Below are 15,010 nucleotides of genomic sequence, written 5' to 3'. Positions count from 1 at the left end.
CGCCGCCGCCGCGGGCGGGGGTGTGCCACGGCCGGACTACATCCCCCATCAGCCCGCGGGCCGGGCCGCTCCCGCAGCGCCCAGCCGCCTTCAAACAAAAGAGTTTCCCCCCGCGGGGCCGCGCTCCGCTCCGCGCCCCCCGCACCCCCCGGCGGCGGCGGCCGGGGGCGGGGGCGGCGGCGGGGGGACCCCGCGGTGGAGGCGGCGGGCGCGGGGCTCGGGTTACACGGGAAAGGGGCTTGGCCAGGCGGGGGGCGGGGGGCGGAGGGTCCTTTTCTCTCTCTCGTTCTCTCCCTCTGCCTTTTTTTTTTCCCTTCTCCCTCCCGAGCTCTTTGTGTCCCCCCCCCTCCCCTCCTCTCGCCCCCCCCCCCCCCCCAGCCCCCAGCCCCCTCCCAAGCCTTTGTTAGCCATGCCTAGCCTGGTAGTCCCAGGGATAATGGAAAGGAACGGGGGTTTCGGCGATTTAGGCTGTTTCGGTGGGAGCGGCAAAGACAGAACGCTGCTGGAGGATGACCGGGCGCTGCAGCTCGCCCTGGACCAGCTCTGTCTGCTGGGGCTAGGCGAGCCTTCCTCCTCCTCCTCCTCCTCGGCCGTGGTGCTCGTGGAGGACAGCAACAACAACAACAATAACCCGCCGCCGCCGCCGCCGCAGCAGCCCCCGCCGCCGCCGCCGCCGCCGCCGCAGCAGCCGCCGCCGCCGCCGCCGCCGCCCCCGGCGGCCCCGAAGGGCTCGGCGGCGCCCAGCGCCGGGGCGGCGGAGCCCAAGTTGTGCGCGCTGTACAAGGAGGCCGAGCTGCGGCTCAAGAGCAGCTCCAACACCACCGAGTGCGTCCCGGTGCCCAGCTCCGAGCACGTGGCCGAGATCGTGGGACGGCAAGGTGAGCGCCGGGACGCCGGTACCCCCGATCCCCACCACGGTCCTCCCGGTCGCCGGTCCCGGGACACTCCCCCCGCGGCCGGGGGGCCCCATCGCCGCCCCCGCCGCTCCCTCCCGCCCATTGTTCGTGGTCGGGGCCGCTCGGCCCCGCCGGGGACAAAGCCCTGGAGCTCCCCAGCTGCGGGCGGGTGGCTGCGCTCCCGGCACGGGGGTTTTTGGGAAGGGTGGGACGGGAAGTCTGTGGGAATGCTGCGGGGGCTTGTCCGGCTGTCGGCACCGGGGCCCCGCGCGCCGCTCCCGGTTCCGCCAAAGAGCCGATCCCGGCCGCGCTCTCCTTAAAAAAAGAAAAATCCTGGGAATAAGGCGGGGGGAGCGGGCTGAGCCCGGCCCCGCGCCCCGGAGTCTCCCTTTGTTGGCTGGGCGGAGGGGGTGTGGTGGTGCCGGGCTCGGTCCGAGCGGCCGGTAAAGCGGGTGGGAGCCGAGCTCCTCCCGCCGCTCGTGGGAGCGGGAGGACCCTGGAGCGGGACCCGCCGTCCCGCGTGGGCCCCCCGCAGCCGCTGCCCGCGCGCCGCCACAGTGATGCTTTTGTTCTCCTCACGGCTCCGTTCGGAGCGAGGTGGAATGGAGGAGGGCTTTACCAAAAAAAAAAAAAAAAAAAAAAAAAAATAAAAATATCTATCTCCATACCACACCCACTCTTAAGTCACCCCTCGTCCACCCCCACCGCTCCCGGGTGTGCGGTGCGGGGCCCCGCGCTGCCCGTGGGCACTGCGGGAGCCGGGGCACGGTGCTGCTGAGAGAAGTTTTGTGTCGCTACAGAGGAAAAAAAATAATAATAGTGCGGCTAAGTGTTGAGGTTTTTTTCTTTCTTTCTCTGCACAAGTAACTTGTCGCTCTGGAAGTGCGACGGGCAGAGCCTGCGGCTCCACGGTCAGATGCTCCCTCGTGGGTTGGGATTGCAGACATCCGAGCAGGGGTTCATGGTGGGACCCGGTGTGTGATGACCTCCCCCCGTGCTCTCAGAAGGGCTGAGGTGGGCGAGGGGAAGCCACAGGGAGAGGGACATAAATGGCTCCGGGCTGGGCATCATGATGCTGGGGTGTGTGGTGGGAACAATGGGCCCTGCGGAGGCTACACTCGCTCTGACCCGCAGAGCAAGGGTCCGGTCCCCATGCCGGGATGGAGAGTGGGCAGGAGTCCGTGGGGTGCCGACCTCCCCAAAACTTGGGGCGTCTGCAGCCGAGGGAACAGCTCTTGCTCTGATGTCCACTACGCTGGGATGGGGACCCCTCGCCAGGGAGCTGGGGAGATGGCTGGAGCGGGGTGAAGGTCTGGCCAAGGAGATCCTGCTGACCCTGATCCTGATCCTCCCCGTGATGCCTTTACACCATCAGGAGTGGAGCACGGGCCGACACAGCGGGCTCAGCACCGGCTCCACACGGGCGGGTGTGAGGCTGTGGAGAATCAGGCCCCCTTTGTTTAATAAAGTTGGGAAAGAGAGAGGATTCAGCAGGCGGAACTGAGGGGAAACGTGCAGGGGCTGTTTTCTTCCAGGATCTCACTACTACCCTAGACTCCCGAGAAGGGGGTGTGTTCCGATGTGTTCAGAACGCAGCACGTGCCTGCTGTGGCCAGAGTGATGGAGAGGAACGTGCAGACCTGGATTTTTTCCACCATTTTTAGCATGTGTGAGGGTTTTCCCACATCTGGGAAACTGTGAAATGTCAGTATGCTGGAGCCCTGGGGATGTGGCCGCGGCTGCGCTCCATCCGCCGGTGGGGCAGACGGTGCAGGCTGTGCCCCATCATGGAAACAGGTGGGATGGATCCTGTGCTGGGAGAAGCCAGGATTCCTTCAGCACAGACCCCACAGCCATGGCTCTTTACTCCAGCAGAGATTGTGGCCCACACTTGTTTCTAAAGGCCTGTAGGAATGTCTCCAATGTCTCCTGCGCCTTGTTTTTGAGTGGAAGGCCAGATTACGAGGGTCTGGAGTTGGATGCAGGGCTATCAGGGGACTGAATCTTGCAATCTCATGAATGCCTGACCAGGAATCCCAGAAACTGCAGATTGTCACCCTTCAGTAGTACTGCTCATGTGGTGGATGGTTTTCTAGGAAAATACGTGGTTTATGGGTACCTGTAAATGGGGTGATGAACATCTTGCAGAAAGTAATAATGAAATAAAAATTATTTCAGGGCTTTACTTGGTGACAGGGTTTTCTCTAACTTACTATTTTCTGATCTGAAGAAACACACTGTTCCTTTTGATTATTTTAAAATAATATTTACCATATACGAAGATGTTTCTCACGGGCACGTATGGATATGAGAGGCCTGGATCTGGCCATGGGGGCCCAGGTGCCCACACCTGACCATGGGAATTCCACCTGCCATCAGGCCACCCCTCATTTTGCTGAATGAGTGTAAAGGCACTTGAACATAAATAAGACTCAAGCCCCATATATTTTTATTGGACTGTCTGTAAGGGTGGTTTGTGAACAGGTTTAACTGTGGCAGAGGGGGTGGCTCCACCTGGAGTGAGAGATGCTGCAGGAGCTCAGCCTGAGCTTGGCAGCTCCTGCTTTCCCCAGGAACTGTGAACGTGCCCTTGCGGAGCCAATCGCCTGCTGGAAACCTTGCTCGGGTTTGTGCTGGGGCTGGTTTGTGCGCTGAATTTGAGCAGCACATCTCCAGCAGCGCGGCTGCGAGCCGGCTGGCATGAAGGGCTGACTGGCATGACATGGTGGGCCCTGGAAAGGGGGGCTTGGTGGGAACTGGACAGACAGGCACCAAGAGCTGCTCCTTCACCTGATGCCCCAGGGTTCGTGGCAGAGAGCTGGGCGGCTGGTGGGATGTGCCAAGGGCTGCTTGGCAAACTGAAGGAGAGGAAACTGAGAAAGGAAGGATGAGGGGATGAAGTCATAAGAATCCTTTTGACTGGTGCCTATGAACACTCTACCCCTGGCCAGGGTTGCCAGTGACACCCCTTTCTCTGACTGGAGGTGGAGCCATAACCTTCATTGCCTGCCCTCCTGTTGCTGCAAGGGTGAGGGGCAGGGGCGTCTCCACCTGGGTCGTGGCTCTTGCAGGTCATCCCTACTTCCCTTGGTGGGTTAGAACTCCAGCTGTGCTGAATTGGGTGACTGAACCTCCCAGCATGTGCCATGGCAGGGGCAGTGCTCCCTGGTTCTAGAGCCACTCGGGGCCTGTGTGGCACGTTGGGGTGCTTGATGGCTCTTGCATTTCTCCTGCCAACTCTTGTTGTGGAGGTCTTGCCTGCAACAGCCTGTCCAGAACTGCATGGGTTCTCACATCTGTGTGGATGAATTTGCCAGGGTGTAAAGACAAAGCACTGGAAGGGTTTACAGGTGGTTTTTGAGAAGATGATGGGATACTAAGGGAGTTGTGGAGAAGTTTCTTGCAACCCAAGGGAGTGGGTTTAGATAGGAGAGACGCTAAGGGAGCAGAGAGTGTCTTAAGGGCATCGCGTCTTGGTCATGTGTGCTGTGAACTTAGAAAGGGACGGAAATCCTCAGCCACTGCGATGATCTGGGTTCTTCCCTAGAAGTTATCTGAGATGGGTGTAAATCAGCCAAATCAAGCTTGATATTCAACTTTTCTGCCCACTCCCATGGACAAACTGGGCTGCTGGTGGTAGAGTCAGGGAAGAGGCTGCAGGGCGCATTTAAGGCCAGATGTTGTGGTTAGGGAGACATGGTGCTGGTTCTTTGTGTGTCTGGTGTGTGCAGGTGTTGGGAGAACGTTGTGGTGTAGGTTTGACTTCCTGCTGCGCCTGCTCCCAGCAAGGACCTTCCCTCTAAGGATTTTTGGTCCCTCTGAGGGTTTTTGGTCTCATCTCAGTGGTAGCATCCATTGTCACCTGTACCCAGAGACATCCTTGGATGCAGCATCTCCCAGCCTACTTCAACCAGCTTCTTGTCACCAGGAATGAGATTATGTGAGAGAGGAGCCTAACATAAATTGCTCTTTCTTGGCAAGGTGAAGTCAAATAACAAGAGGCCTCACTAACCCTAGGTGATTGGGCTCTTTGTGTAGCTCCAAACATGCTTCAACGCTTTCAGCATTTAAAAATAGTCTAAGGAAGCCTTTTCCATTGAGGAAGTCTGATGATTGCAGCTCCCCCACCCACCCTGTGGAGGTGGATGGATGTACAGCATCCGAGGAGCAGCGAGTGGGGCAGATCCTCTTGTCTCCTTGCTTCACAGAAATCTTGGAGCTAAAGCCACCTGGTCTGGTGGGGCCTGAAGCCAACCTCCATACACTGCTCTGGCAGCTCGGGATGAGCCTTAAAGGGAGAGAGAAATTGCAGTCAGTGCTGGGTTGTTATAAAGTGTTAATGAGAATCGGTCTGAATTTACACCAGGGAAAAGTGCAGAATGGGATCGACTTTGTGCAGTTTGAACTGGAGGTGGGAGGAGAAAATGGGTCTGGGAGAGAGACAAAGGGAATTTTCTAGGGAGACACACACACACGGTCCTCCGCGCATCGGATCGGGCGGCTGGATGCCGCGCTGACCGAGTGAACCGCGCTGCAGCGCAGCCGCCCGGAATCTAGGGCAGTGGGAAAAGCGTGCTGGTGTTGGGTGGGGGCCCCCGCCTTTGTCTGGCAGCCCCCTCCCCGCATCCCCCCCCGTCGCTCGCCTTGCCCTGCTTCCCCCGCACTCCGGCCGGCTCCGGCTCCGGCTCCGACCCCGAGCGTGTGCCACGGGGCCGTGGCAGGATTGCGGGGGGCCACGGGCACACCCACTCCGTGCGATGCATCGCATCGCTGTTGGGGCCGAGGGCTTCCAGTTCCCAACTTTCCACTGCCGCACAGCAAGGCGGTGATTGTCTGTGGCATCAGGGCTGTTGCTTTGGGGTGTTTTGGGGGGGAGATGTTTTTCCTTTTTTTTTTTTTTCCATAAACAACTTTCATTGCGACATGAAAAAGCGTAAAATCTCCACACTGGAACGAGGCGGTCGCTGGTTTTCCTGGCATGGTGTATTGGGTGGGTTTTTTTTCCCTTCTTGTAAACACAACTTGCATCATCGGGACAATAAACCCTCAATGCGAAGGGATTTAATTGGTTAGTTGTGGTCCTTTTGTGTGTGTTTGTGTTTTTTGACACCACTTTCATCAGGTTTTCAGTGCAGCAAAACCTTACCCCACAGGCCATCAGGAGGGTTTATTTGTGAGGTTCTTTGTGTGCTTGTCTTTTAACATGGCTTTCATCTTAACGGGGAAAAGAACGCCCCACCTTACCTGAGGTAGCTGAAGGTTGTTTATTTTATGGTCCTCTTTAATTTTCTACTACAACAGAAAAAAAGACCCAAGTTCTAATTTACCCTTAGACTCTCTTACACCCCACTGGCGCTGTCAGAATAACCTGACTGGGGTATTTACAGGTGTAATTTGTACCCATGCAGTGTAACAGTGCCTTGGGATAAATGAGAAGAGGGCTAACAACCTTTTGTCTGTAGGGATTATTTTCTATCTGATGAAAACAAGAAATAACAGGGCCTGGAGTGATGGGGGGTTCAAAATAAAACCACAAAAAAATCAATGAAACAGAAAGACTCACCTCGAGGCTGACTCCGGAGCTGTTTGCTGTAGCTAGTACAGCGCCTCTGATGCTTTCAGGTGGAGCTCATGCTCCTGAGAGTCAACTGGCCTGTGCTGGAGGCACCAGTTGGTGCCAGGTGAGAGCCTCTAGACTGCATCAGTAGCAGGATGTACTTGTTCAGGATCTGGCCTTCTGGCAGCACTGAGGAGAAGGTTGTCAGCAGGTTTAACTCTGAATTTATACCAAAGTGAAATATCCAATGGATCTATACCATGGGCACGGCTGCACATGCCATTGCACTGTCCTGCTGGCGTTGTCACCACGTGTGGTGTGGTGGGCACGTCCATCCCGTGCACTGCTCCGGTGTTTTCCTGCTACTGGGAGCGTTGGTGTGAACCCCAGTGAGGTCCCATGGAAACACGTTGGTTTTGGGCTGCTCAGAGTGCGAACATTTGGGATGAACTCATGCCAAGGAAACAGATCTGGTGCGTCCGGCACCCTCGCTGCCCTCGAGAGCAACTGCCTTAGCTGGAGAGGTGCAGCAAGCTCCTGGAGCCTTCTCCGGTAGTTTTGATGGATTTGTTGCCCTGATGCAGGGCTAAGCAGAGAGGAGGAGGTGGCTGTGCATCCAAATCTCCCCCCTATCCCCGCCCCCATCTTGGCAATGTCTAGACTCAATTTATTTGTATGTTTTCAGCCAGAGCTGGCTGTTCTGCGGATTAATTCCAGTTAGCTGACTGGTCTGGGCACCAGAGGCTCGCCAGTCCTTCTGGGTTTGGTCCTGTGTGGGAATGTTTGTGGTGTGCTCAGGTAATTTGCAAAAACATTTGCTCTGAGTCAATTGGCAATCAGTGAAATTAAAGAGAAAAAGGGGTGTGGAGAGGAACTGAGCTTACAACCTCCTTTGTAAAATGCTTTGGAATCCGCATTATTGGCAAAAACCAGGATAATAGAAGGTAGGTCGTGGAAACTCAATGAGAAAGGGCTTAATTCCCTATTTAATATAAAAATCTAAGTGGCAGGAGTGTGCCAGGGATCGACGCGCTGGTGTGTGCGCACTGCTGTAATGAGGAGAGCATACACAAAGTTACGTATTAGTACAGCTTCGACGGGTCCTTTACTCCCCTTAGTTTCACATTTTGACATCACCTGCTAAACAATTCCCTCCCTCAACCTCCCTCTCCTTTGAATTACCCACCAAGTAAAGTGCTTTGTTGCTTGGTGTTTTCAAATTTCAGTTACACACAAAGAAAGTGTTAAAACACCCCCCCCCATACAGGACAAATTTCATTTGGAATGAGCACATTGGGCTGTGCTGCTCATCCAGCTGGGGTGTCACGGGCCACATCCTGATCTGGCTCCATCAGAAACAGGGCGATCTCAAAGGATCCTCAGCCCCTGTTTAGTGTGCAAAGCAGGGTCAGAGGGTTGGGGCTGAGGTGAGCCAGGAGCCTTGGCACAAAGGGGTTAAATCAGATTTAAGCACAGCCTGGTTTTAGCTGATGTAAACCAGCACAGCACTCCTGGAGGTTGTGGAGTTCTTTGGATTTGGGCTGCTGATGGCTTGGCCATTGTCTGCACCAGTTTGGAGCTGCTGGAGGTCAGGGCTGCTGAACCCACTGGGCTGCTGGGCTTGCCAGAGTTGGTCTAATTTCCTGCGGGGTAATTTTCTCCCATTTTTAAGCACAGGATCCCCATCTGTCTGTCTCTACAAAGCTGGCTTTCCTGTCTGCAGGCCTGCATGGAGACCCTCCCTCCTCCCCCCCTTCTCACACAACCGACTGCACCACGCGTCCTTTTGTCCGTTCCAGATCCTCCCTCCCCTCCCTCTTGCCGTGCTCTCTCCTTGCCCATCTTCCTTCTGCTGTTTTGGGGTGTCTCTGCTTTGCTTCCACACCTCTTATTCTCCTCCTCCCTTGGAGGGTTCAGGGTGTGCCTCTCCCTCAATTTTTGTCACCTTTCCTCCATCCCTAACTCCCTCCCACCCCTCCAGCTCATGTACCACACTTACATTTGCCCTTATTCATGTGTATTCCTTGCCACTGTTCCCTTCCATCTGTCCCCAGCATGGAGCCCCTGTCCTTTGTCACCGCTCTGCCTGCCTGACCCTCCATGTCGCCTCTGTGATTGTTTCCTGTCGTGCTGGGATCAGATCCCTCTCTCCCACACGCCGTCATTGTCCCGCAGCTCAAAAAAACGCGGAGCCCAAGCCCAGCCCTGCCACATGCCTGCCTGAGGTCCTTCTGCTCAGGAGAGTGAGCCTTGCGCTCCAGAGGCAGGGCGCGGGTCACCGCCGAATTCGGCAGAGCTGCTTCACCCTGGGGTGATGCATGGGAGGCGTTTGCAGCTCGATGCTTGCCGTGAACACCCCCCTGTCTTTCCATGTGACACTTCGGTGATATCCCTGGGGAAATGGTGGCATCTCGGTTAATCTTCCTAAGATGGAATCTCCATCTTTGGAGTGAGCGGCACAGTAGCAGGGCAGGGAAGTGTTTACCAGGGGTGGGTCAGGAGGAGCCCACCCTGCCCAGGGCCTGCTAGAGGGCATAGGTGACCCCTCAGAGTTTTATCCTACCCTCCTTGGGATGAACCTTTGTTCTGGATTTTGCCTGCGTGGGTTTATCCTACAGTCGAGTCATGCCTGGCTCCATGAGGTCCTGTCCTTTGGGTTTCCTGGGTACTAATAACACACCATGGGGTGGCCATCAGTCCACATGGGCCATTTGGAAACTTTACGCAACAAAGCATCACAAACCTACCTCAGGGTACAAACTCTGGGGAGTAACCTGTGAGCTACGCTTGATTTGGCAAGGGGTGGATTTGGTTTGGATTTGGGGGTTTGCCCAGCTCCTCCTCTGTGTCAGATCTGGCATTTCCATTCCCTAGGAACATGGAATTCATGGCTCAGAGATGGGTTTAGTGCAGCAGCACTGCGATGTGGAGTGTTAGAGGAAGTTTTGTGGGATCCCAAGGCAGGAGGCAGCTATTCTCCCCACTCCACAAATGGGGGAGTGAGGCTCCGGGAGCTGAAGTAGCTCGGAGGAGTTAAAAGTCGTACTGTGAGTCGATAGCGGAGTCCGGATTTACCGGCACGTGTCCCGCGGCGCTGCCAAGACCCTCGGATGGGCGATGGGGTTCACAGCTGCACCGGGAGGGCTCTGTGCATGCCGATGTCTGCGGTTCACCGGGGCTGTGCCCGGTGCCCACGCGGTGCTGGTGCGGGCACAGCCAGCCGGGCTGAGCGCGCTCCATGCCGGGGCACCGCTGGTTGCAGCGCCTGCGAGCACGGGGAGTTCCTGTCAGCTGTAGTGACACGAGGCTGTTTCCATCGCCACAGGTGTCCGAGTTCGATCCTTGCCAACCACACGGAGTGGTGGGATAGCTGCGTTCTGGTGAACACCCTGGTGTCACCAGCCCGTGTCTCGCGAGGCGAGCTGTGGATAAGCGGCAGCACTGAATGGCAGCCCTGAACTCCCAGCTGGGGAGGTGCTGTATTTACTAGGATCTGTATAAATAATGATGTTCCAGCCCACAAGCTGAGAAATCTGCATCTCGTGGTTGCAGAGGCATTGTTTGCAGGTCGTTATGTGTTAAAGTGTGATGTCAGTGGAGCGCAGTTGGGGAAAACCTGCTGGTGTCAGATGGTCAGAGAGGATAAGAGATGGGCTCTTCAGGGGAGAGAAGGTGGGGTGGGAGTAGCTGGGGGATCTCACAGAGGTCTCAATGCTGCATCCTCATCCTCCAGTTCCATGAGCCTGAGTCAGACACCCAGATCCTTGGGAAACCAGGGCAAAGTGCTCACCTTGCTACATCTGCACTGGTGAAGATGCAGTGCCCTGGAGAATCACGGATTTTAATTTTTCTTGGAGATCTGAGCTTAGAACAAACCTCCTGCAGAGGAACCCCTAGTTTGCACAGGAATTTGGAGTCAGGCTTTGGAAATGCCTTGGGCACTGAGTGAGGTTTTGGAGAGAGGGGTTCGAGGGGCAGGACAGCAGCAAGGAAACATCCAAGAGTAGTTTAGAGAACTGTGCCACATCTGTAAAAATATTTTGTTGCTTGATGGCATCCTGGTGTTGTCTCAGAACCTGGAGTCACACAGCTGGCTTGAGACACTCCAAAATACCATTTGGAAGCCAAAACACACTGGAAAGTCTTTTGGCCTTTCTGGGAAGGCAGAAGACTGTTTTCTGAACTGTGAGGAGCTGGGGAACGGGCTGGGTGAGCTCTTGGAGCTGGGAGAAGGGGCTCAGTGGGCCCTAGCAGCAAGAGAATGGACTCGGTGGGCTCTGGGAGATGGGGAATGGGCTTGCTGGTGTCCAGGAGGTGGATACTGGTACACGAAAGCACAGGCTTGGCCAGTGATCTCAGAAGAGGGCCTGAGTGCCTAGAGCAGGGATCTGTGCATAGCCTGCTGTGGGGCTCATAGGAGGGCAGCCCTGCCCCATTTCGTGCTGGTTTGACCCCAAAGCAAATCCTGGTGTCCTGCTACCCCCAGCCATCTAGTAGTGCCAGTGTTTGGGGTCCCACCATATTTGGGGTGGGGTGGCCAAATTACTGCATCTCTTGCAACTCCCCTCCAAACTTGGCCCCCTGAAATTCACCGGATTCACCCCAAAACCTCCTCAGTAGTACAGACGTCCCCATGGAGGGCTCTGCTCTCTGGAGTCATGGCTGGTGACTCCCCTCATGAGCTGGCACAGGGTGACCCAGGGTCACCACATCTACTGCCCAGGCTGTGGGATTGGTGTCTCCCTGCTCTCTCCTGTCACCTCTGGCTGCCCTACACTTCAGCCCTGTCCCCAGAGCCCCAGGTGGCCATCTTCTCTGAGGGGCCATCCGAGGGCTCTGGGGACAGGCCTCTTCATGGAGACTGTTGGCCCCTGCGGGTGGCTTGGATCCCCCTGTGACTCATTGGTGTTGGGGTGTGTGGAAGGGAGATCTCAGGGGATGATCTCTGAGGGGAGGCAGTTAGGGTGGGATCGTGTGATGCAGGGCAGCACACAAAATGGTGACTCCCATTTTGGGGGATGAGGGAATGTGGCGCTCCTGAGGGAGGGACTCTCTGGGCATGGTGAGGGTGGACCTCCCTCTGGCATGTCCCTATCAGGGTTAAGGGGAAAGAGTCTTTCCCTTGTTCCAGGTCCTGGGCAGCAGCTACCATGTGGCACAGGAGATCGTGGCTGCTCAGCCCAGTGTCCCGCAGAGCAGGGAAGGTGGTGGGATGGCCTTGCTAACTGCCGTGCCTTCTTCTCTCTCTTCCCAAGGCTGCAAGATCAAAGCCCTGCGGGCGAAGACCAACACCTACATCAAGACCCCGGTACGGGGCGAGGAGCCGGTCTTCATGGTGACGGGGCGGCGGGAGGACGTGGCCATGGCCCGGCGGGAGATCATCTCTGCGGCCGAGCACTTCTCCATGATCAGGGCCTCCCGCAACAAGGCAGGCACCACCTTCGGCAGCGCGCCCACCCTGCCGGGGCAGGTCACTATCCGGGTGCGTGTGCCCTACCGCGTGGTGGGGCTGGTGGTGGGCCCCAAGGGAGCCACCATCAAACGGATCCAGCAGCAGACCAACACCTACATCATCACACCCAGCCGGGACCGGGATCCCGTTTTCGAGATCACCGGCGCGCCAGGCAACGTGGAACGCGCCCGGGAGGAGATCGAGACCCACATTGCGGTGAGGACGGGCAAGATCCTGGAGTACAACAACGAGAACGACTTCCTCTCTAGCAGCCCTGACTCTGGCATGGAGAACCGCTACTCGGAGGCCTGGCGGGTCCACACGCCGGCGCCGGGCTGCAAGCCCCTCTCCACCTTCCGGCAGAACAGCCTGGGCTGCATCGGCGACTGCTCCGTTGACCCTGTCTACGAGACCCCCCGGCTGAACGACCAAAACGACTTCAATTACGGTTACCTCTTCCCCAACTACGGCGTGAACAAGCAGGATCTGTACTACGGGGTGCCGGAGTCAGGGGCCCCGATGTGGGCTGGCCAGGAGAACACCAACCCTGTCTCAGTGCTCTTCTCAAAGCAGCAGCGCTCCAGCAGCACTGGCACCATCCACCCCAACTCCCACCGCTCCCCGTCCTCCTCCATCCCAGAACCCAGCCTCTCTGGGCTGCCCAGGAGGTCGCAGGGGGAGCCGCTCCAGGGGTTTTCCAAGCTGGGAACACCGGCCGCTGCCCGGACATCCGTTGCCAGCAGCCGCGAGTGCATGGTGTGCTTCGAAAGCGAGGTCACGGCTGCACTGGTGCCGTGCGGCCACAACCTCTTCTGTATGGAGTGTGCCGTGAGGATCTGCGAGAGGACTGATCCGGAGTGCCCGGTTTGCCACGCAGCAGCCACTCAGGCCATTAGAATATTTTCCTAAAGAGACAGAGCAGGGCACTGGGGGGTGGGGGGTAGGAAGGGAGCGTGGGGGGGTCCACGAAAGAAAAATGCTGATGATAATAATAATAATAATAATAATAATGATAATAATAATAATAATGACATCTGAAGAACAAACAAATGAATGAAAGAATAAATTAATTTAAAGAAGAAGAAGAAGAAAAAGAAAGAAATTATTTTACAAGCAATGTATGTTATTTTTTAAAAAAGAATAAGTGAATAATAAAATTAAAATTAATAGCAAAGCCAGAAATTTTGAAGGGCGAACAATGCTCCAGCCTGCAATGTCTTTTGTAAACCAAGTACTCTGAACGCACACTCGGATCTTGCAAGCAAAATGGTTTAGTTCAGTTTTTTTTGGTGGTGAGATTGGGACTTCTCAGCAATGACCAAGCCAGGCCACCTGGATCGGCCGGGAAGGGAGCAGGGACACGGGGAGGGCCCTGCCAGCCTTTCTCCAGCCATGTTCAACCTTTGTCTTGGCCTGAAGCCCCCACTCTTCTCCCCCCCAGGGATGTCAGCCCAACTGGGAACTCGGAAAGAAACAAACAGAAAGAAAGGAAAACGGATGATGGGGAGTTAGAAGAACAAGAAAGAAACCATCAACCTCTGGGAACCTGTTAGAATGAGGGCACAACTGTATTACCTCAAGGATTTAAACAAAAAAAAATCAACAGCTAAAGAACTTTTATTGTTTTCCTTTTTTTCTAAAAAAAAACCAAACAAAAAACCACAAAAAAAAGAAAATCAAAAAAAGAAGGTGAAGAAATAAAAACGACGCCGGTGAAACTGAAGAAGGTTTGGAAGAACCTATTGGGATCACACCAGGCGACGAGCATTTATTTTGTTATTCTGAGCCACCGTGGAGTCTGGAACTTTGTTCTTTTTTCCTTATCCGAGCAGGGATTTGTTCATCAGCCGAATCAGGAGTCACTAACAGGGTATTTCCAAAGCAGTCCCGAGTTCCCAGCCATGGGGGGAGTGCATCGACTTCCATGTTTCTGTAGGTCACTCTTCATCCTTTTCTCCAAGTGATGCCAGCTGCAGCTACACACACCATGCACACGCACACACACACACACCACATTGTGCTTTTCTTTTCTTAAAAAATATACCTATTGCACCAAAACCTAAGAGAGACGATCATGCAATACAGGCAATGAGCCCATATGAAACCAACATGCATCCCAACAGAGAGCAAAAAACCCCGAGTTTATATAGATAATTTTGTTGTTGTTTTTAAACTGGACCAAAACTTTTGTTACCCAAAACCAAGTGGGGGGGAAAAAAAAACAAAAAAAGAAGAAAAAGTATTTCTTTATGGACCAAAACCTCTTCAGCTATCCTTTTCCTGGATCTTCCTGAGGTTGGCCACTTTTATATATTATATTTTTTTCAGAACGAAACAAAACAGAAAAAAAATTGCCTTGTTGAACATCCTTTAATCATTTCAAGACTCCTGATTTTGTTAAATGAGATACTTTAAACCATTGGGAAGTGGGAGAGGATGGGCTTCAAATCTGGCTCCTGTGCCAACGCACACAAGGTGTAGGCCAGCACCTTCACTCCGTCAGGTTTGTTCAGCCAGTCTGTGGATGCCAAAATGCTGTGATGGTAAAAGATGTGTTGGATTGACCTATCGAGTACCAGTACACCCAGCTATAAATATATGTGTATATATATATATATATAGGCACTTAACTAATCAAGCACCTATATATATATATATATATGTGTATATAAACCCATATATATATAATTTTTCTCCCACCACCACTGCTTCCCCATTTCCTGCCCCTCGACTTCTGCTCACAGATCCTGGACCCTGATTTAGAACTGAACCAACAAGTTTCACAACTTGGCAGAGACAGTTCTAACAGCAAAAAAAAAAAAAAGAAAAAAATCACACAAAAAAAATGAGATTTTTTTTTTTTTTAAATCCCTTCAGTTACAGGAGACTTTATTTTCATTGTAATGATGTTCCTGGGAACATCCCTTCTTCTGCTCAGTTTGCTGCTGCTTGCTCCCGGTTGCTGCCTGAGCCCCGGTAGGGTGGGCTGGGGCCAACCTCGGTCACCGGCTGCGGTCACCGGAGGGGCTGAGCTCGCTGCACCAGGGCAGGCAGCACCAGTGCTCTGCACTGATAAAGATCCACTTTCGATCTTCAGATACCAGT

The 15,010-nt window shown here is 54.7% G+C and overlaps 1 protein-coding gene across 1 annotated transcript; it reads left to right on the top strand.

Moving 5' to 3' along the window:
• The first annotated feature begins 357 nt into the window (after positions 1-357).
• MEX3A (mex-3 RNA binding family member A) lies at positions 358-12,909 on the top strand. The gene is made up of 2 exons (XM_032713029.1): positions 358-878; positions 11,709-12,909. Exons 1-2 carry the CDS (start codon positions 410-412, stop codon positions 12,812-12,814), a joined length of 1,575 nt encoding a protein of 524 aa, XP_032568920.1. The 5' UTR covers positions 358-409; the 3' UTR covers positions 12,815-12,909.
• The last annotated feature ends 2,101 nt before the right edge of the window (positions 12,910-15,010 follow it).

This window comes from Chiroxiphia lanceolata, chromosome 29 (assembly GCF_009829145.1).
Source record: "Chiroxiphia lanceolata isolate bChiLan1 chromosome 29, bChiLan1.pri, whole genome shotgun sequence".
NCBI lineage: Eukaryota > Metazoa > Chordata > Aves > Passeriformes > Pipridae > Chiroxiphia > Chiroxiphia lanceolata.
Note: the sequence above shows the minus strand (reverse complement) of the source record. Positions and strands in the feature narration are given on the sequence as shown.

Bases quoted from the DNA above. Each gene is read 5' to 3' on its own strand.
- MEX3A (XM_032713029.1), top strand. From the start codon at position 410: ATGCCTAGCCTGGTAGTCCCAGGGATAATGGAAAGGAACGGGGGTTTC. The intron at 879-11,708 runs GTGAGCGCCGGG...TCTCTTCCCAAG, and splicing joins CGAGATCGTGGGACGGCAAG to GCTGCAAGATCAAAGCCCTG.